The sequence below is a fragment of the Pyrus communis genome, chromosome 3, assembly GCF_041283825.1.
Source record: "Pyrus communis isolate YQ-2024b chromosome 3, ASM4128382v1, whole genome shotgun sequence".
Lineage (NCBI taxonomy): Eukaryota > Viridiplantae > Streptophyta > Magnoliopsida > Rosales > Rosaceae > Pyrus > Pyrus communis.
Genome location: NC_142567.1, coordinates 25,469,388 through 25,491,645, shown reverse-complemented (window position 1 = coordinate 25,491,645; position 22,258 = coordinate 25,469,388). Strand labels below are relative to the sequence as shown.

At 38.1% G+C, this 22,258-nt stretch overlaps 3 protein-coding genes across 18 annotated transcripts; all 3 read left to right on the top strand.

Annotated features, from left to right (window-relative positions):
- The first annotated feature begins 2,236 nt into the window (after positions 1-2,236).
- LOC137715037 (uncharacterized) lies at positions 2,237-11,261 on the top strand. Of its 16 annotated transcripts, none has more exons than XR_015960962.1 (11): positions 2,241-2,401; positions 2,494-2,557; positions 3,055-3,288; positions 3,375-3,590; positions 3,679-6,921; positions 7,053-7,237; positions 7,357-7,505; positions 7,595-7,644; positions 9,368-9,464; positions 10,854-10,913; positions 10,995-11,261. XR_015960962.1 is itself a non-coding variant. In XM_068454251.2 (7 exons), the coding sequence occupies exons 3-7, from the start codon at positions 3,082-3,084 to the stop codon at positions 7,442-7,444; spliced, it is 3,939 nt and encodes a 1,312-aa protein (XP_068310352.2). In that variant the 5' UTR covers positions 2,237-2,401; positions 2,494-2,557; positions 3,055-3,081; the 3' UTR covers positions 7,445-7,855. The 16 variants fall into 16 exon arrangements, 3 of the variants coding, with proteins under 3 accessions (XP_068310352.2, XP_068310351.2, XP_068310353.2); XR_015960961.1 differs by having other exon boundaries at positions 10,985-11,261; XR_015960958.1 differs by having other exon boundaries at positions 3,041-3,288.
- A 935-nt stretch (positions 11,262-12,196) lies between these two features.
- LOC137715110 (tubulin beta-1 chain) lies at positions 12,197-14,798 on the top strand. The gene is made up of 3 exons (XM_068454335.2): positions 12,197-12,738; positions 12,935-13,204; positions 13,913-14,798. Exons 1-3 carry the CDS (start codon positions 12,345-12,347, stop codon positions 14,587-14,589), a joined length of 1,341 nt encoding a protein of 446 aa, XP_068310436.1. The 5' UTR covers positions 12,197-12,344; the 3' UTR covers positions 14,590-14,798.
- Positions 14,799-15,829: 1,031 nt separating this feature from the next.
- LOC137716474 (uncharacterized) lies at positions 15,830-17,916 on the top strand. The gene is made up of 3 exons (XM_068455934.2): positions 15,830-16,205; positions 16,429-16,471; positions 17,216-17,916. The coding sequence occupies exons 1-3, from the start codon at positions 15,927-15,929 to the stop codon at positions 17,359-17,361; spliced, it is 468 nt and encodes a 155-aa protein (XP_068312035.2). The 5' UTR covers positions 15,830-15,926; the 3' UTR covers positions 17,362-17,916.
- Positions 17,917-22,258: the final 4,342 nt, after the last annotated feature.

Here is a 22,258-nt window from a genome sequence, read left to right as displayed (position 1 = left end):
GTACTATAAGTAGAAAATGGTCACGACTCTGGAGAGACCGTAATTAAAGTGAGGATCACTTGAGGGGGAGTGCATACAAAGGGCCAGCATCTTTAGCTTTCGAAAAGAAGTATTCATTACTTGACTAGGAAGAAATTTATGGTTTCATCGGACCTGCAGATTCGAAACTCTAAAATTAAGTATAACATTATGGCTTTAACCTCCAGCTAATCAGGTGTTAACAGAATCTCCAAAGGAGACATCGAAGGCAACCAAATTTTGGTTAAATTGGGTATGTAAAGAGATATTGATGCATTTGATAGCTGACTGTGACTACAGCTGACAAGGTCTACTGAATTACGAAAAATACAATTGAAAAAAAGAAGAAGAAACCTGCATTAGATATAGAAAGTTAATAACGAACAAACGTTCATTAAATATGTATTATACATACAAGGAAAGTTCAACCTCTTCTAGATATTGAACCCATGATTTCTAATTAAGCTACTACTAGCATTGATATCCATATCACTAACATAAGAAAATGGAGACAGAAGAAGCACTAGATAACAAAACTATCTTTGTAGACTTTATTGCTAATTGGCGCCTGCCTGATGAAGGCATCGGTTAGAGCAGAATCACCAAGAAAAGAAGCCACCAAAAGATGCAACGCCTGCAATAAGGAACAACACGAGAATCGTCACCATTGAAATGGACAAGGGTGCAGTGGAAGTGGCAAGACTAGATCGCATCCGATGGCCAGAATCAGAAAGACAACAAAAAGTACGATAACTCACCTCCTTTTTGCCAACCTGAACAGTTTCCTCCTTTATGTCGTTCGAGGGAACCTTCAATTTTTTCAAAACATAAAAGCCAAAGACAGGAGATATAGGCTTTATGGCTGATCAGTTTGTCAGTTACCATGAATACTGAAGATCCTCTCGAAAACCTCTGAGATACAGGCTTCACTGCATTCGAAGGGATGAGGGACTTACCAGTAGTCGAAATATAACTGATGAATGCACCCCGGAAAGAAGTATCCTTCGCATGTTTAACTAGCAGACCAAATAGAAGAGCCAAGAAGCTGAAGAGTAAATTTAAAAAAATTCTCCCCTGCCACATGTTTAACATGCCATTTCCCGAATTAAACATCAATTACTCCCTCTGCATCCGTGGCCCAACGGAATATGATTTTCTACCCTCCTACACATTATTTTTTGTCTTATTGTTTCTATTAAAAAACAACATAAAATATTATTGTGATTTCACCGTAACCATGGAAGAGAAGGGAAGAGGAGAGAATCCTCCTCCTGACCCGACCTTGATCTCCAACACTCTCGGCGGCGTTGTTACACTACTGATGTGTGTCAAAACAATAGAAAAGAAAGAAAAAAAAAGCGCTACACATGCCACTATCTCGTAATAAAATACATGTAAAAATAAAGGCCTTTTGGCTGAAATAATTTAATTTCAGCTCATAATTGCTTAACTGATCAGTTTCAGGCATGTTTGGTATCTTATTTGAAATTTTTTATCATTTCTCAAAACTTCTCTTGAAAATAATTTTCTTTAAGACTAAAAAACTTAATTGGTTTGCGATTTAAAAATTTTAAATCTTATGACTTTAGACAAAAAGATCTAAAAAGAAAGGGTTGCAAGAGAGGTAGAAAGATGAGAGAAAGACGGAAAGAAAGTAAGAGATGATTGAATGAAAGAGAAAGAAGAGAGAGGATCAGACGAGATAGAGAGGAAGATGAGAGAGAAATAATCGAGAGAATGAAGATAATGGATTGGAGGAGAGACGAAAAAAGTAAAAAAAAAAAGAGGAGAGAGAAAGAAGAAAAGAAAGAGATAGATTTGGAGGAAGAGAGGAGGAGGGAGAAAAAAAGAAAGGAATAAGTTTATGTTTAAAAACTCACTTTTTATATTTTTAGAGAATATACTATATGTTTTAATTAATTTTGAGTTCATCTTTTGAAAATAGTTATATCAAACAACTTTTTAAAGTCTAAAACTTGAAAATTGTTTTTGAGTTTAAAAAATAGGATTCAAATAAAATACCAAACATATTATTATTATTATTTTTTTCCATCAACTAATATATCCTTGTTATTTCATAGAAATTTGCTCGATAGCCGAAATTTGATTCGGATCAATTCATTAATTGAGATTTGATTTTAGTAAAATAAAATAAAAATAAAAATTTTGAGAACAAAAGAAAAAATATAAATAAAAGGAATATAACATGGCCTCAAACAAGTACTCAAGCATACACTTGTTTTTTGACAGAAAAAAAAAAAAAAAAAAAACACACACTTGTTTTATAAGCACCGTGGTCTTCTTGCGCCGGTCTTCCGTTCGCCATTAGCATCTCTCCTGTGCCGAGAGACTTTTTGCGTTTCTCTACCAATCCGCGCCAACTGTAACTTTTTCACACTCGATTTACTCGTCACGCACAACAATTTCGTTCATGAAAGCCCTAAGATTTATTCAATTTTTCCATTTTTTTTACAGGTTTAAGCTGGGCTAGGGTTTTAGGGTCGCGAATCGGATTGGCAGACAGTAGAGAATCTCCAAGGTACCGAAATTCTCTTACTTTAACATGTTTGGCTGCTGAGAAAGTTTGGGAATAGAAATTTGGGAAGGAAAAGTTTAAATCATTTGATATAATTGTTGTATTTAATCAGTTTGGACTTGGGAAAGTTGAAACCGCACTCATCTGAATCTGAAAACGAACGAAAAACTTGATTTGATTATATTATAAGCCTGCCTTGTTCTTCGCATCGGAAAGTTTGGGATTCTCATTGTTTTTGTTTTAATGTGATTTTCTGGTTATTACCAAATGCTAATCGACTGATGGGTACATTTTGGATTTTCATGTATCCACTTGCATATCACTGGCTGTGTTCCCTGTTTTGTAAAAATGGCAAATTGCTTTAATGAGTTTGGTCAGTTTATTATGATTTGTTTTATAATTTTGAACCAAGTAATGCTGATGGAAAAATGAATGGTTCTTTTTCTTCACCAAGGGCTCAATTTTTTTGCTTATTCGGGTTGATAGCATTGATGCACTAGGACTTGAAGCTGAATTGATAGGGCAGCATGGGATTTGATAATGAGTGCATATTGAACATCCAGTCTCTTGCCGGAGAGTACTTTTGTCCGGTTTGTCGTCTGCTTGTTTACCCAAATGAAGCACTACAGTCGCAATGTACTCATCTATATTGCAAGCCATGTTTGACATACGTTGTGAGCACCACCCAGGCTTGCCCATATGACGGCTACTTAGTGACAGAAGCAGATGCCAAGGTCCTTCCTTATACAACCTTGGTTGTAGCAAAACCTTTATTCCTTGTTGTCTATTTATTGATAAACCTTGATACTAATCAATGCAGCCACTCACGGAGTCAAATAAGGCCCTCTCTGATACCATTGGCAAAATACTAGTTCATTGCTTATTTCACAGGAGCGGATGCACATGGCAGGGACCATTATCCGAGTGCACACCTCATTGTTCTGGATGTGCCTTTGGCAATTCTCCTGTAGTATGCAACCGGTGTGGAGTCCAAATTGTGCATCGTCACGTGCAGGAACATGCACAAACATGTCCTGTAAGTATTTTAGTTTATTTTTTGTTTTAATTTTCAATCCTTTGACTACTAGACTTAGTTGGTTTTTATGGTTATCTTTCAATAACAGGGTGTGCAGCCTCAAGCGCAGCAGGCAGAGGGTGCTCTACACACTTCAGCTTCTGGCACATCAGCAGCTACTGCTGATCAAACCCAGGCTGCAATTCAAACAGGAACAACTACATCTCAGGCCCCGGTTTCTCAAACTACAAGTGCCACTGCACCTGGATCTGATCCAAATCAGAAAGCAAACTCAAGTTCTCAAGCTCAAGCGGCCGTGCCAACTGCTGATCAATGGTACCAGCAGCAGCAACAATATCAACAGTACTACCAGCAGTACCCTGGGTATGACCCATATCAACAGCAATATCAGAACTACTATCCCTATCAACAGCCAGCAGTTCCACAACAACAGCAGGCTCAGCCACCATATGGGACCATCCAGAATCAACCTCAGACATATTTGCAACCTCAGCCCCAAACTCAAGCTCTGCCACAGCCCCAAACTCAACCTCCGCCACAGCCCCAAACTCAACCTCCGCTACAGCCCCAAATTTCTCAAGCTCAAACTCAACCCCAAATTCAGCTTCCAAATGGCCAGGCTCCTGTTGTTGCTCAAACGCAAAATCAGGTACAAGCCAACCAACTGCAGCAACTCCACCCGACAGTGCAGACTTACCCAGCAGCTCATGGGCAGACACAGCCATATTTCCAAGCTCCATCTCAGTCACAGCCTCATTCTCAACATGTGCAAGTGCTTCCGTATCAGCAGCCCCAAATTCAGCAACATACCCAGGCCCATCTTCAACCGCAGCACCATCCCCTTTCTCAACCCCAATCTCAGTCACAACCTCAGCAACAGGCACAGGTTCAACACCATCCCCAACTTCACCCTTCTCAGCCCATGAATGCTGCTGTCCAGCCTCAGGCACAGCATCCACCATCTCATCCCGTGTCTGGCAATAACTCATATCCTCAACCTCACCTTCACCAACCAGTGCAACACAATATGTACGTGCAATCTCAAGGTGTGCCTCACTCTCAGTTGCAGACTCCTGTTCAAATGCAGAATCAGTTCCCTCAACAACCCCCACTCATGCGTCCGCCTTCATCTCATACAACAATTCCAAACCAGCAGCAGCCAGCTTTGTTGCCTTCACCCGGTCAAGTCCAAAATATCAATCCTGCACAGCAGCAGCCAGTTCCCTCTTATGCTCAGCAACCTGGAAATTCAGTCTACCAGCGCCCTATTATGCAAGCAGTTCAACAACCGATGCCTCAGCAGTATTTCCACCATCAGCCATATGTACAGCAGCAACCATCTACACAGTTACGTCCCCAGAGCCAATCTCATCCGTTCCCTCAACATATTCATGCCTCTACACAGTCTCAGCAGAACATTGCATTGTCTCAGGGCATTCAACATACTCAGTCTAATCTTGTCGGAAGACCTATGATGCCAAGTCATGGAGTACAACCTCAGCCTTATGGACAAACTGCTGTTCAGGTGAGGCCAATACATTCTTCTGTAAACCATCCATCTACAAATCAGAATAATATGGTCAGATCAAACAACCCAGTGCAATCTGGAGCAAACTCGAGACCAACTATGTCTGAGAGGCAAGCGGAGAAAGAATCTGAGTCATCAGGTCAGAATGTTGCACATGATGCCGAATTTAAATCTGTGAAATCTGAGATGGGTATGAAGTCCGTTGATGATGAGCATAAACCTAGTGGTGAAGTTAAACCTAATCAGGGGGATACATCTTTCAAGGAGATTCCAGAGTCTAGGGGCTTGCCGGGGCCAGATCCAGATTTACATGCACTTGATAATGGAGATTCTGTAAATATCCCAATGTTGAAGGAAGAGGGTGTGGATAGTGCTATGGAGCACTCAAGTAATGGTAAATTGGGTGAAGTAGCTGAGGGCGCACAAGAAATCCCATCGGAAGAAGCTCAACTTCATGAAGAACAGGGTCGAAGGTTGCAGAAGAATGCTAGTGGCATTCTGCAGCCTTCCAATGTACAAGTACAAGCTGGCGGGGGTTCTCAAGCTGTATCTACTTCAGTTCCAACTGTTCAAGTACAAGCTGGTGGCTCTACACAACCTTCACATCTTGTACCAATAAATCATGGACCTACCATACTCCCCCAAAGGCCTGGTGCACCTCCACATCATACACAGGGGCCTGGGCACCCCTTGGCTCATTTAAGACCTCAGGGACCTGCACATGTGCCTGGACAGCCTTTTCATCCATCTGAGCATTTGCAACCACCTGGTCCCAACCCGGGTTTTGGACCATCCTCTGGAAGGGGAGGTCAGTATGGTCCTCAAGGTGTACTACCTCCTTCCCATACAGGGGTTCCCAGGATGCAAGATGAACCTGTTGGAGGCCATCCATTTAGTGGAATGATGGCACCATATGGCCCTGAAGGTCATAGGAGTTACCAGCGGCCTGCCTTTCAGATTGATCAAGGAGCAATTGGACAGCCATCTGGTATCCCCCCAAATATGTTGAGAATGAATGGAACTCCAGGCCTCGACTCCTCATCAGTTCATGGGTTGAGGGATGAAAGGTTCAAGGCTTTTCCGGACGAACAAATGAATCCCTTCCCAGTAGATCCAACTTATCGTGGAATTGACCGGGTAGCGTTTGAAGACGATCTCAAGCAATTCCCTAGGCCTTCATATCTGGATTCTGATCCTGTTTCTAAATTTGGGAATTATTCATCAAGGCCCTTTGATAAGGGACCTCATGGGCTCAAGTATGACATGGGTCTGAATACAGATCCTGCTGCTGGAGATATTGGGAGAATGGAGCCTTCTCACGGTCATCCAGATTTTGTTGGACGACGCCATATGGATGTTTTGGCTCCCCGAAGCCCAGTTAGAGATTACCCTGCTATCCCATCTCATGGGTTTAGAGGCTTTGGCCCTGATGATTTTGAAAGAAGAGACTTTCATCGATTTGGTGATCCACATGGAAATTCATTCCACGAGGGTAGGCTTTCTAATTTTCCTGGTCATTTTCGACGGGGTGAGTTTGAGGGTCCTGGTAATATGCGAATTGTTGATGGGCACCCTGGTCATCTTCGGAGGGGAGATCATTTGGGTCCTCAGAATGTTCATAATCATTTGCATTTGCGAGAACCTATGGGTTTTGGTGATCGTCGTCCACGGATTGGAGACATGACTGGGCCTGGGAACTTTGAATCATTTCGAGGCAAGAGGACAAGCCATCCACGTCTTGGTGAGCCTGGATTTAGGAGCAGCTTTTCACTTCAGAGATTTCCAACTGATGGAGCTTACACAGTTAAGTATTACTTCAAGTATCTGTGTGTGTTAAGTGATGCTCTTCTGTTCTCATATTACTACAGCTTCCATTCTGATATTCTATTGTATTTGATTTTTAGTTCAATTTTTGATGCTGTTGATATCTTCAGGGAGATCTAGAGTCTTTTGATCACTCAAGGAAAAGGAAACCAGCTAGTATGGGATGGTGCCGGATATGTAAAGTTGATTGTGAAACAGTTGAAGGTTTGGACTTGCATTCACAAACAAGGGAACACCAGAAGATGGCTATGGATATGGTGCGAACCATCAAGCAAAATGCCAAAAAGCAGAAACTGTAAGTTCTCTGAGCACATAGTTACTAATTGGCTATTGACCAAAATCATTATCATTATTTTCAAACTTTGTCTTAAAAAGTCTGATGCTTCCTTCTGTTCTTTTTTCTTCATTTTGTAGAACCTCTGGTGATCAGTCCGTGGTAGAGGATGAAAATAAGTCAAAAAATCCAGCTTTGAAGCCCGGGGAGAAAAGCATTGATGGATGATTGTGTGCTGCAATGTGGATCTCTTTGGTTGCATTTCACTTGGGGTCCAATTGTTTCTTTGGTATTATTGCGTTAGCAATATAGGTGATGCACCCTTCCATGCCTCTTTTTCTAGATTCGGGGTGGTTTATGCTAGTTTTGTCATTTCAGGTTGCTGCCATGTTAATGGAGATGGTATTTGGAACTGGAGTTCAATGGCAGTTAAGTTTGTTGTTTTTGATTCTCATGTTTTCTACTTTCACTAGGATTGTTTTTCGTTGGCATTGTCATTATCGGTTCAAAAGTGGTATATTGCTATCACTTCCTTTTGCATTTGGTACTATTGAGATGGCATTGGTTTATAGCATTTTCGAATGTATGCTTGACTCTTTTAATCTTATTTATTAAGTTTATTCAACTGCTTCCAGAAAATTATGGTGACCAGCAATGTATTAAGTTTAGTTTTACTGCTCTCAGATATGTATTTATGGTTATAAAATATATCATTGCTAAAAATGGACATTTACTTTGAATGTTGAAGCTATAAGCATTTTCCTTTATGCTGTATGTAACTTTGTGAATTTTACATTATCGTCAATTTTGTCACTACGGTCGACAAGAATATCTGTTTTTAAGTGTAGGGAGACTGCTGCTGTCTGACTTGCTTCATCATTTCTATTTTAGGCAGAGATAATTTTATGTAATCAACCTGATCCTTGGCCTTCAGTTGGTAGAGATTGGACTGACCACATTAAGCAGATTAGTTATAACTAACATTTCATCAGAATTTTACCCAATTAGTTGGAAGTGTTAAAGTAGTGTGTTCTAAAAGATGAGGATTTCTGCAAAACGAATGAACTTTGTGAGAAATAATTGTTAATCACTACTACCACAGTAGGCTTCAAAACTAAATATTTGAGGTGTATAGGCTTATAGAAGGCAGTCACTGGAGTACATATTAATATAGATTACACAGAATTTTGCACGCTGACTCTTAAGAAAAAGTGAGAGAGTTTAAGGAATTAGGTATCTTAGAGACCATGAAATCATAAATTATTTTGTTATCTGTTTTTAGTAGCTTTTAGTAGCTAGCAGAGACGGCTTCATGATTTTGCTTGTTGGACTGCAGCATCTATTATATTGTTATCTGTTTTGATGGCTTGCAGATTGACATATACTTGAAGGGTATTTTGTTTTGCTGATAAATTAAACAAATGAGACCAATATTAGGTGTACTGGCTGTATGGGTTGGAATGTTGTGAACCTAATTGAACAACTTGGTCTCCACAATTCAGCTGTATATTCTGCAGCTTGGTCGTCATCTGATTGGTCTTGTGCTAATTTGTGTAGGACAGAAGCGGAAGCTACTGTATGTTTGTTTATCCTGCATGAAACAACATCAAAACAAGAGAGAACAATGAAATTCTTAAAAAGAAAGAGTCCAGTATCTAATTTTCTGGAATAACAGACCTGCATAAAAAGTCTCATAATGACATATATACTAGGGTTACATCCTTAGCATCCTAGCCTTGATTACTTCAATAACTATTCAATTAGGCCTCCATAAGTTACTTACAAACACGCAAAACTATCGTCTGACTATAAATATATAAAAAATAAAACGACTAGGAGTAGAAGCAATACTATCATCTACAAAGCAACATAAGACATAAAGATAAAACAAGTCAAATAAAAGGTAATCTGAATACCTAAACCAAGGTGGCTAGCCTTTTAATCTTGGAAAGCCTTGTAGATCTTCTCTTATTAGTTTTACATACGGGGAAAGGCTTGAACCATTTCATAAGTTGGGTTTTATCTTTATTGCTATTTGTTTTACTACAGACTTGATGATTTTATTCTAACACTGTCATGTTATTTTTAGCTCCTAAGGTCGATTTGTTGTTGATTTTTCTTTTTGGTGGAATTTCTCTTTTTCTATTCTAGATCTTTTCAATTCGACCCGTCATTTTTTGGCAAGGAGACTCATATGGACTGAAAGTTTAGCGGAAAAAGGTTTACTCTGTCATCTGTTTTTGATGTGGTAAGGTTGTGTTCAATGTACAGATTTTATTTAGTTGTGGCAAAATTAGCTTCTGAGTGTTGATTATATGACCTGCTTACTTGTTGGGATTCATCTGCTTCTACATTTTTACGAAGAGTATATTTACATCTTTTGAAGCGCTAGGAGACATGTAGTTTTGATTACTCTGTCATCTTAGGAAACCTTAGGAGACATGTAGTTTTGATTACCTTCCATCCATCAGGTATATATATTAGATACGAACTTTAAGGGGCCATGGGGCTTACATTTTAAGATGTCTACTTGGATTGTTAGGGTTAGGGATCATGATTTATCTAGGACAGTTTGATGGCTAGTTTTATTTATTTTTATATTATCACCGCCCATGGTGGTTGCGGTTGTGGCCATCGCCCTTGCCGCCCTCAACATGGGTGGGCAGCACCCCAAGCACACATCCTTAATGCTTTGTCATATGCGTTCTGTAACAACAAATTCAATTTTGTTTGTATGCTGACTTTTGAATGGATTTTGCAATTACTCTCCTTCAAGTATAGCAATCACTTCCTATCAAATTTCCATGTGCATAGATTCGGGTTCATGTTGATGTTTTGAGGCAGACTTGCCGGTTGAACTCTATTTTTTATTTTTATTTTTAATATAGGTAGCAATATTTTTATCTATTTCAACAGCTGATAAGTCGCTCTCTCTCTCTCTGTCTCTCACACACACGCACACAAAACATATCCTTTCACCATCACCTACCACTGTAATTTTCTTTAGAAAAGTTCGGGTGGTCAAGGAAGGGAAAAAACTGGTTTTCTTGTTTTCCATCAGAGTTTTGGTGGTGAGAAATGCTAAGGGGACTCTCTCAAAAGCAGATCTCTTTATGGACTCTCTGCCACCTCATGTTTTTGGCATAATGTTTAATAATATTGGCACGGAAATTGGCATTAAACACTGAGGTGTCAGAGAGTCCATCTTTGAGAGAGTTTCCTTAGCATTTCTCTTTGGTGGTTTAGGAAGGGAAGAAGTGGCGTTCTTTCGATTGTGGATGCAGTACACCAAATCTTAGTTTTGTTCAACAGTATTACCATAATTTCTATGGATAACTCTGGACATGATTCATGCCATGAAAATTCTTTGTAAGATTGCATCTAGTGATATCTGGCGTGTGCTAAAGCATCCCTTGAGCAACTTAAATATTAACACACAACCTGAGAAGTTTTCGTCGCTTCGAAAATTTATCCTTGTTTTTAAACACTGTCCTTGCCATAAATGTTTTAGCCTTTTACATGAACCAAGTACTGTAATATTTGAATTTGATTGTTTTAGTGTGTTTTGAATATAATCGCGTTTGAACTAATACTAGCCTCGGAATTACGCGTATTTGTTCAAAAATCCATAATGTAGGCTTACGAAGGAACGAGAATAATGCAGGGTTCCAGTTCGAAGAAAAAAGAATACAACATAGTAAGGCGAACGCTAGGATGTTTTTTCGGAGAAAATTGCTAACGAAGTAAAGTGTTTGATAAAGATTGCAGTGTGGTGCAGGGACTGATAGCATGATTGCACAGTGAGACAATGTAGGATGGTTGCTTTGCTTATTGTTTCTCCTAGTGCTACCTTATTCTCAAAGCGTGTCTGTGGGTCTCGCGAAGCTGTAGATCGGAAGGTTATTTGGCGATGGAGGCTCCTTACCTTGCCAACTTAATGCCTTTCAAGGCCTTTGTTTAACTGCGTTATGTTTTGCAACTTTGGGTATACGTGGTTGTAAACGAATGATTGGTAGGCTAATATTTACGAGAGACGTTTAGTGAATATCACTTCTATTTACTTATTTTCGTTGTCCTTTTAAGACCGGCTGAAGATTAATAATATTTTATATATGTTTTCTTGTAAAAGAAAAAAAGAACTGACGAAATAAAATACGTTATGTTCCGATTTGCTTTTATACATAATGAGAGAGAAAATATTTAAAGTGCGTATTATTATGGGTGGGCACAGTTTGGTCCAATTTGTTTGCTTTGCGCATGCTGTTGTGGCCTTTTGGTTAAATAATACAATGTTATAATTTATATGTAAGTTTCTCTTCACGCGATATTGTATTATTGGACCATAACATCATGTAACGCTGAATCCTTGTAAGTTTTTCTTGCTATCCAGATATATTTCGGATGTAAAAGTAAAGCTTCTTCATAGTAATCAAACTCAAAACATTTTGGCATATGTGAAAGACTTTAAAACATAAAACATCTTAATTACAAATAAAAAAAAATATCATTAAACCGTAATGTTAAATTGATAAGTTGATATTTCTTAGTTGCTTAAAATATCTTTAGCAAGCCAAAAATGGTTTTTATCAGAGGTTTAAAAATTGGGGTCAGGATTCGACCGCAAGCAATGCCAGATCACGAATAACCTTTTTACCCCACGGAGCTCGAGGCTGTACAGCCTCACATCACGTGACATCGAACCGGCACCAGATCGGAGAGGGGTAATGCCGTCATTTTACAATTTCAGGGATCCTGGAATCGTAAATAAACCAGTGGGCCACACCGTATCCAGCTGTATCCCTAATTCTAAAATTCAAAATCTTCGTTTAGGCTCTAAAAATTTAAAACCGTTTCTGCACCCATCAAATTAGGTGGCGCAAATCCAGCCGTTGATTCTCCCTATCCCAGTTGATTTAAACAGCCAATGAAAAATCCGAAAATTAAATAATTAAATAAATTAGTAAAGAGCCGTTGTAGGGTTACAGCTCACTCCCTCTATATATCCGCCCTCTCACTCCCTCGCTGCCCCTCATCCTTGCCGTTCCTCCTCTTTCTCTCTCTAAAACTTCATCGTTCTCTCTCGTTCTCTCTCCCCCTAGATCTCAGCGACTCAACCCTAGAACCGAAAATGCGTGAGATCCTTCACATCCAGGGAGGCCAATGCGGCAACCAGATCGGGGCCAAGTTCTGGGAGGTGGTGTGCGCCGAGCACGGCATCGACTCCACCGGACGCTACCACGGTGACTCCGAGCTCCAGCTTGAGAGGGTTAATGTCTACTACAATGAGGCCAGCGGCGGCCGCTATGTTCCTCGCGCCGTGCTCATGGATCTGGAGCCTGGCACCATGGACAGTATCAGATCTGGGCCGTACGGCCAGATCTTCCGCCCTGACAACTTCGTTTTCGGTCAATCGGGTGCTGGGAACAACTGGGCCAAGGGTCATTACACTGAGGGTGCAGAGTTGATCGATTCCGTTCTCGATGTGGTTCGCAAGGAGGCGGAGAATTGCGACTGCTTGCAAGGTATGTGTGAACTCGGACGAAATCCTAATTGTAATTTGTGAGATTTTGAGATTGGGTATTTCATTTCTGTGTCGATTAAACCCTAGTTTACTGAAATGATGAAACCCTAACTGCATTTTGTGAGATTCTGAGATTTGGGGGTTTACATTTCTGGATCGGTTAAACCCTAATATTGGCTTGTGATTTGGTGGTGCAGGGTTTCAGGTGTGCCATTCGTTGGGAGGTGGTACTGGATCTGGGATGGGAACGCTTCTGATCTCGAAGATCAGGGAGGAATACCCAGATCGGATGATGATGACGTTCTCCGTGTTCCCATCTCCCAAGGTCTCAGATACTGTTGTGGAGCCTTACAATGCTACTCTTTCGGTTCATCAGCTTGTGGAGAATGCTGATGAGTGCATGGTTCTGGACAATGAGGCCCTCTACGATATTTGCTTCCGCACACTTAAGCTCACCACCCCCAGCTGTAAGTTTGCTCAGATCTATCTTCTTTGTTGTTTGGTTGAATCAATTTTGTACAAGTGTTTGTATGTTTATAGATCTTGATTTACGCTTTATCTAAATATCAAGTTGTTTGACCATGTTAATTACTCTCTGTTGGATGATTAATTGTTGCATGATTTGAATGTCCATCGTGTTTCGCTTTTGAGTTTGTCGGTCATGTGAAGTGTTCGGTGTTTTGTTATTGATTGTTGAGTAATGGGTTGCCATTCATTTCTTTAGAAAAGTAAGTTTTGGCAATGAATGAAAGTTTGAATGTCTAAGTTTAGCTGGGTTTTTAAGTCATGATGTCTCTGTTCTGATGTTACGTTTTGTGGTGAGTTATGGTAATTACTGTGAAAGTAAATGAGGTGTCATTTGATTTCGAAGTCGAAAAACGTTTTGGCTAGCAATGAATTATTGAATGTTCTTTGCTTGTACTATCTTTTATATTGTTGCTTTCGGAAAGCATGAATTGATTTCTTGGAAAATAAGGTTTGGTGAGCAATGGATGATTGATTTTTCTGTACTTGTTTATTTTTTACTGTTGGGGTTTGAAAGCGTGATTTGTTGATTATGTGTGGTTGCGATGAAACATATACTAAGTTGAACTACATGCTCCTTGATTGATTTCTGCTTCCTCATAGGACTATGATTGCTGATGATGTCTCTGTTTCTTCTTTTATGTTTACAGTTGGTGATTTGAATCATTTGATCTCTGCAACAATGTCTGGAGTTACTTGCTGCCTGAGGTTCCCTGGTCAGCTCAACTCTGATCTGCGCAAGCTTGCTGTTAACCTGATCCCCTTCCCCCGTCTCCACTTTTTCATGGTGGGCTTTGCTCCCCTTACTTCACGTGGATCTCAGCAGTACCGAGCCCTGACTGTTCCAGAGCTCACTCAGCAAATGTGGGACTCCAAGAACATGATGTGTGCTGCTGATCCCCGACATGGACGTTACCTAACAGCATCAGCCATGTTCCGTGGTAAGATGAGCACCAAGGAAGTTGATGACCAGATGATGAATGTGCAGAACAAGAACTCTTCCTACTTTGTTGAGTGGATCCCCAACAATGTCAAGTCAACTGTCTGTGACATCCCACCAACCGGGCTTAAGATGGCATCGACCTTCATCGGGAACTCTACATCCATCCAGGAGATGTTCAGGAGAGTGAGCGAGCAGTTCACTGCCATGTTCAGGAGGAAGGCTTTCTTGCATTGGTACACTGGTGAAGGCATGGACGAGATGGAGTTCACTGAAGCCGAGAGCAACATGAACGATCTGGTTTCTGAGTACCAGCAGTACCAAGATGCAACAGCCGATGAGGATGAGTACGAGGATGAGCAGCAAGAGTATGAGGAGGAAATGTAATTCTATCGTCAAAGCAGTATCGCTTCTTTTAATATCGACTTTCCAGTTTAGTGCGTTTGTGTAGCATGTGAATGAATGAATTTCCGGTTGAGAGAGGGATCAAGGGACAAGTTTTAAAATCAACTTCCAGTTGCTGCTTTGTGCTGTAACTTTGCTTATTTTCGACATTATGTATTTGCAGTAGTGATATATTCGCTTGCTTTCTAGCATTGATCTTTTTATTGTCTTATCTACTTTCTGTTCTCGGTAGCGTTATCGAACTTCCGGTTATCCCTACTTTTGGTTCCCTTTCTCTATGTTGAGCATTGTCGAATGAGTTGCCGATGTTAGAAGAGGTTTAAAGTTCGAATTTACCCTCTTTTACGTTGAGCTCGCAAGGCATATCGACGGCCTTTTCTCATTTACGAGCCATTGATCTCCAAAATATCAAAACTTGAGTTGCGCAAGATTTTTTAGAATTTTATTAATTTAGGAATTTACTTGAGTTGCGCAAAATCTCAAGTACTGTAGTCCTAAAAAAATTGCATTTTAATACTTATTTGAATTAAAGGAATTAAAATTCTTGCCCTTTTAAAAGTGTCTCCTCATATGCTAGTCACTTTACCACTGTTGCAAAAAGCAACATTTTGTATACTTTATATCTTCTCATATGACTGATTACTGTAAGATAGAACATTGTCTACACTAAACACTCCTTTAGTGTGAGAATTTACTGTAATGCCAAAGGTGCGATCAATTTTATTTTAAAATGTTTGATCTCGAGCGGTTGATTTAGTGCAAAGAGACAAAAAGTTTGAAACTGAAACGCAAAAAGCAACATTTTGTATACTTTATATCTTCTCACATGACCGATTACTGTAAGATAGAACATTTTCTACACTAAACACTCCTTTAGTGTAAGAATTTACTGCAATGCCAAAGGTGCGATCAATTGTGTCTTAAAATGTTTGATCTCGAGCGGTTGATTTAGTGCAAAGAGACAAAAAGTTTGAAACTAAAACCCAAGTTTGAACTCCCATGATTGCATTTATTAGGATCACCAGCGCTGCTTTAGTGTACAAGTTAACCCGAGGACCACAAATACGATGATGATGCCTCATGTGGTACCGGAATGGTAGAACTGAATGAGAAGGGACCAATCTTCTTCAAAAATAAAAATCTCAAGAGTAATAATTTCAAGGAATAGGGGTCATTTACCAATTCGAGAAAACTCACGAGGTCATTCCGTAAATAACACAAACCTCTCAAACGAGTTCCGCCTCCCCGCAAAAACACAATTTACACAAACGAAGCTCGTTACAGAGAGAAAGGAGAGAGTGAGAAAGCCGAACCGGAAAATGGCGAGCAGTCTCGCAAGCAGAGCATTAACGGATCGAACCGGAAGCCTCTGGAGGCTCACATCGAACTTCCTCCGAAGCTTCAGCACCGCTTCCCAAAACCCACCCGCCGGCGCCGGCGCCGCTTCTTCTTCGGCATCAAAGAAACCCAAGCGGAAGAAGAAGAAGAACCTGTTCGAGGTGGCCCAGTTTCTGCCCGACTGGGGATTGGGGTACCAAATGGCTAAGACCCACTGGGTCGGCGTCTCTTACCAGATTACAAAAATCAATCTTTACAAGGTATTGGTTGCTACCAAATTTTCCCAGATTTTGTTGGGGGTTTTGCTCTGTTTGGCTAGTGGGAAAATGTGGAAAAATGATTACAAAGTTGGGAGCTTTCGCCTAGAACTGTCGCATTTAATTGCTTGCATTAGATGTGGGAATTTCATCCATTTTTCCTTTTTATTGTTACTGTTATTAGGGGTTTAATGGTTTAGGGTTTATGCGGTTTTTAATTTTTCAGGATGGTAGACATGGCAAGGCATGGGGAATCGTTCATAAGGAAGGTCAGTTAACCTTTACATTTCCTGGAATTTGAATTTTTTCTTGTTTGAGTTTCATTTGTATTGGCAGTATAAGGATTTTATGACATTGCTAGCACAAATGATAAATGCTAGATAATTGTGATTGTTTTCGATAGCCCAAAAGTCATAGAACCCTGATCTGATTGATATTTGCGTTCTCAAAGTTGTTTGATATCGTTGTTATGTACTCCGGTGATCCAAAACGTGTAACTTTTTTGTTCAGCTTTCATGATTTTGGTTGCATTTGTATATTCCACTTGTGATATCTGGTAAGAATTATACTCGTCATGTTCGTTTGCAAGTGAAACATCCTGAATGGTTGGGAAATAATGCATTATCGAGTTTTTCTATTGAGCGCTCCCCTTGTCATGTTATTTTTATTTCTGACAGTGAAACATGCATCCTAGTTTCAGTTATAAGTTACAAGTGAGAAGTATATTAGGGGTATTGACACTCTTTACACCTCCACTATGCGCATACATATACATATGTAATACCTGTGCACTTGCATGGATCATGTAAGGCTTCCTTTTTGTTAGTCTCGATTCTCTAATTGTTTGTCATTTTTGTTTAGTAATGACTAATTCTTTAGAGTTCTGAGTCAGATTTGTAGTTGTAACACTAATGAAGAACTGTTAAAATAATGTTTGATCATTTTCTGTGTTAGGTTTGTCGATTTTAAGTTACTCTCTTATATGAAAATGAATATAATTGAATTTGTTTCAGGCTTGCCAGCCGCAGATGCCCCCAAGAAAATAAGCGGAGTCCACAAGCGTGGTTGGAGGTACATTCCAAACTCGAAGACTGAAATTGTTCCTAATATGACTAAACCTACGGAAAGTGCTCCAGCAGCTGAAGTTCAAGCAGCTTGATACGGTTTCCTCCAATTTTAGGGAATTTAGCCTGATCTGTTATACTTGGATTTTTTTTTCAGTTACTCAGTTCTATCCTCCATCGGTACAATTTTTTGTTAGACAAGGTAGTGTATTTTTTTTTTAAATCAGTTTGTTATGATGATCCACTGTAGCATCCTCCCTTGTGCACTGAAACTAGAATAATATCTCGGAACTGCAAAATCGGAAGGGAATTGTTATTGGCATTCCAAATTTCTCATTTTACACTCCAAAATTTTTATATTTAGAAAGAAAAATACATTTGTAAGGAGTGTAGAATGAGATTTTTGAAGTGCTAATAACATTTCCCAATCGGAAATGGCTTATAAAAAGGGATTGAGCATGTTTGAGTTTGGTTATTGTAATGTTTTCTTTTGTCTGGTTTGGCGCCTGGTCCTGTTTCTTCTGATTGTATGAATGCAATCGGCATGGTGTCCGATTTAGGTTTAAAAACTATGCTAATTGAACTGATGGTTGTACTTCATACGGAGCAAGATTTTCATGGCAATATAGGGTTTTATGTGTTGTGTTGCAGTGTCTCTTGTATCTGGTGTGAGTGCTTGTTTCTACATTTATGTTTCGTTACAATTGCCAGGGTCCTATCCCGAGTTGGTATACAATACAGCGCCTACAACGCCCCTCACATTTAATTGGTCACTTGGCTAACATGTGAGGGGATTATTGTAGGCGCTGTATACAAATGTGGTAAATAATTTTCACAACTGAGATCCCCTTGAAAGATGTCATGAAACCCATTTTGCCCCAAGTTGCTTTTAAGAATTCCGTTGAATTTGTGGGCGTGTCATAAGGAGTAATTTGATCAATGGGTTGGGGGATTTGAATTTAGATCTTGATAGGATTTTTACCACTTGCAAAAGTAGGAATAAAAACACTTAAAAATACTTGCAACAGTACAAGGTTGTTGTAATATAACAGCTTAAGCAAGGTTGTTTTCCACAAGAATTGAATGAATAATTTGTGTTTAAACTAATTCTTAATTAATTATTTGAAACAAGGTTTGGAAAAAATTGATTTTGAAATTTTAAATAATAAAAACGAATTTTAAATAAAAAAAATTAAAGAAATTAGCAAAGTAAAGAAAACAAAAGACGTTTTTGAAAATTAAGGTTGTGAAAACTTAGGGTTCCGCCGTCACCATTAACAATCCTACGTAATTTTACCAATTATTTATGAATTTCTACATACATGCTTTGAAGATTAGGTTTTCCTAATGCATATTTTCCATGCGATGTTCAAGCGAAAACGTATATCTAACATGCAACCCGTCTGTGATGTTCATATCAAATATAAATATGCAAGATTCATTAAGCTTTGTGAAAACCCTTTGAAAAATCATGTTACCCTTAAGAGCGTGATGTTCGCCTTAAGTGAATTTACAATTACTAATCACAAGAAGCCTTCTTCAATTTCAGGGTGATGTTCCAACAGAAATTGCATCAAATTACTTGTCTAAAAACCCTAATAGTCTCGAATCACTAAGACAATTAGATAGTTTAATTATGATGATTAATAATTCAAAGCAAACATGCATCCATTCACAAGTAAATTAATAAAATCACATATTCATGCTAAGGCTTGTGCCTTCGCCCTAGCAAAAGAACTAGTTACGAACAACTATAAAAACTAAAGAAAATATATTAGCTAGAAAAATGATTGAAAACACATTGTAGGTAAAAAGTCTGAAGTTCTCCAAAATAATGTGTGCCTTCTCCCCCAAACCCTAATGGCTAAAAAGCCTTATTTATACTACTCCAAATTAAAACCTTCATAGAAAAGGTTTTCTAAAAACTAGGGAATAAAATAATAAAATGATAACTAGGAATTACATTCCTGTCATGACTAGGAAATCTGTCTAGCACAGTGATAGCCGCGTTTATAGACCTTCAGGATCCAATACAGGCCCAAAATAACTCAAATTAAAGATTAGGACCTCCTCTTCAAGTTCCATGAAGAGCCCAAGTCCAAAATCCATCATCTTCCAGTCCAAAAGTTGCAAATAAGCTCTACAGCTAGGCCTGGCAAACGGGTCGTGTCTATCGTGTTCGTGTCGTTTTCGTGTAACACCTGTTATCTTAACGGGTCGTGTCGTGTCACACCCGTTATCTTAACGGGTCCTTAACAGGTCGTGTCACTTTACCCAACAGGTAAAGTGACTCGACCCGTTATGACCCGTTATGATCCGTTAAGAAAAAATATATATTTTTAAAAAATTTGCACATACCACACATTGCCACATAAATATTACTTCAAAACATTAAAACATTTCTCGTTCAAGTACTATATCTACACTCGAAAATCCAAGCATATACAAACAATTTTGACGGTTTGGATCATTGAAATTAGTTTTGGAGAATTTGTAAAACGATAGATTGACTAACACTTAGAGTTTATTTATACTTTCATTAAGTATAACATAAGATTTTGTGGTATCCACTTGTGTAAATATTTTAAATTGAAGATCGAATTCATTCATTGTATTCATATAGGGTCAAGGAGTGTAGTTATAAAAAATCATCAAAATCGGAGTTAAAATAACCGTTAAATCGTGATTTTTCGTTTATAACCGTTGAAAAGCTTTGTCCCGTTACTTGATCTCTGAATGTTTTTTTTTTGTGATTTTTTGCTGATGTGATCTCCAAGCATATACAAACAATTTTGACGGTTTGGATCGTTGAAATTAGTTTTGGAGAATTCGTAAAACGATAGATTGACTAACACTTAGAGTTTATTTATACTTTCATTAAGTATAACATAAGATTTTGTGGTATCCACTTGTGTAAATATTTTAAATTGAAGATCGAATTCATTCATTGTATTCATATAGGGTCAATGAGTGTAGTTATAAAAAATCATCAAAATCGGAGTTAAAATAACCGTTAAATCGTGATTTTTCGTTTATAACCGTTGAAAAGCTTTGTCCCGTTACTTTATCTCTGAATGTTTTTTTTTTGTGATTTTTTGCTGATGTGATCTCCAAGCATATACAAGCAATTTTGACGGTTTGGATCGTTGAAATTAGTTTTGGAGAATTCGTAAAACGATAGATTGACTAACACTTAGAGTTTATTTATACTTTCATTAAGTATAACATAAGATTTTGTGGTATCCACTTGTGTAAATATTTTAAATTGAAGATCAAATTCATTCATTGTATTCATATAGGGTCAAGGAGTGTAGTTATAAAAAAATCATCAAAATCGGAGTTACAATAACCGTTAAATCGTGATTTTTCGTTTATAACCGTTGAAAAGCTTTGTCCCGTTACTTGATCTCTAAATGTTTTTTTTTTGTGATTTTTTGCTGATGTGATCTCCAAGCATATACAAACAATTTTGACGGTTTGGATCGTTGAAATTAGTTTTGGAGAATTCGTAAAATGATAGATTGACTAACACTTAGAGTTTATTTATACTTTTATTAAGTATAACATAAGATTGTGTGGTATCCACTTGTGTAAATATTTTAAATTGAAGATCGAATTCATTCATTGTATTCATATAGGGTCAAGGAGTGTAGTTATAAAAAATCATCAAAATCGGAGTTAAAATAACCGTTAAATCGTGATTTTTTGTTTATAACCGTTGAAAAGCTTTGTCCCGTTACTTGATCTTTGAATGTTTTTTTTTTTTTTGTGATTTTTTGCTGATGTGATCTCCAAGCATATACAAACAATTTTGACGGTTTGGATCATTGAAATTAGTTTTGGAGAATTCGTAAAACGATAGATTGACTAACACTTAGAGTTTATTTATACTTTCATTAAGTATAACATAGGATTTTGTGGTATCCACTTGTGTAAATATTTTAAATTGAAGATTGAATTCATTCATTGTATTCATATAGGGTCAATGAGTGTAGTTATAAAAAATCATCAAAATCGGAGTTAAAATAACTGTTAAATCGTGATTTTTCGTTTATAACCGTTGAAAAGCTTTGTCCCGTTACTTTATCTCTGAATGTTTTTTTTTTGTGATTTTTTGCTGATGTGATCTCCAAGCATATACAAACAATTTTGACGGTTTGGATCGTTGAAATTAGTTTTGGAGAATTCGTAAAACGATAGATTGACTAACACTTAGTGTTTATTTATACTTTCATTAAGTATAACATAAGATTTTGTGGTATCCACTTGTGTAAATATTTTAAATTGAAGATCGAATTCATTCATTGTATTCATATAGGGTCCAGGAGTGTAGTTATAAAAAAATCATCAAAATCGGAGTTACAATAACCGTTAAATCGTGATTTTTCGTTTATAACCGTTGAAAAGCTTTGTCCCGTTACTTGATCTCTGAATGTTTTTTTTTTGTGATTTTTTGCTGATGTGATCTCCAAGCATATACAAACAATTTTGACGGTTTGGATCGTTGAAATTAGTTTTGGAGAATTCGTAAAATGATAGATTGACTAACACTTAGAGTTTATTTATACTTTTATTAAGTATAACATAAGATTTTGTGGTATCCACTTGTGTAAATATTTTAAATTGAAGATCGAATTCATTCATTGTATTCATATAGGGTCAAGGAGTGTAGTTATAAAAAATCATCAAAATCGGAGTTAAAATAACCGTTAAATCGTGATTTTTCGTTTATAACCGTTGAAAAGCTTTGTCCTGTTACTTGATCTCTGAATGTTTTTTTTTTGTGATTTTTTGCTGATGTGATCTCCAAGCATATACAAACAATTTTGACGGTTTGAATCGTTGAAATTAGTTTTGGAGAATTCGTAAAACGATAGATTGACTAACACTTAGAGTTTATTTATACTTTCATTAAGTATAACATAAGATTTTGTGGTATCCACTTGTGTAAATATTTTAAATTGAAGATCGAATTCATTCATTGTATTCATA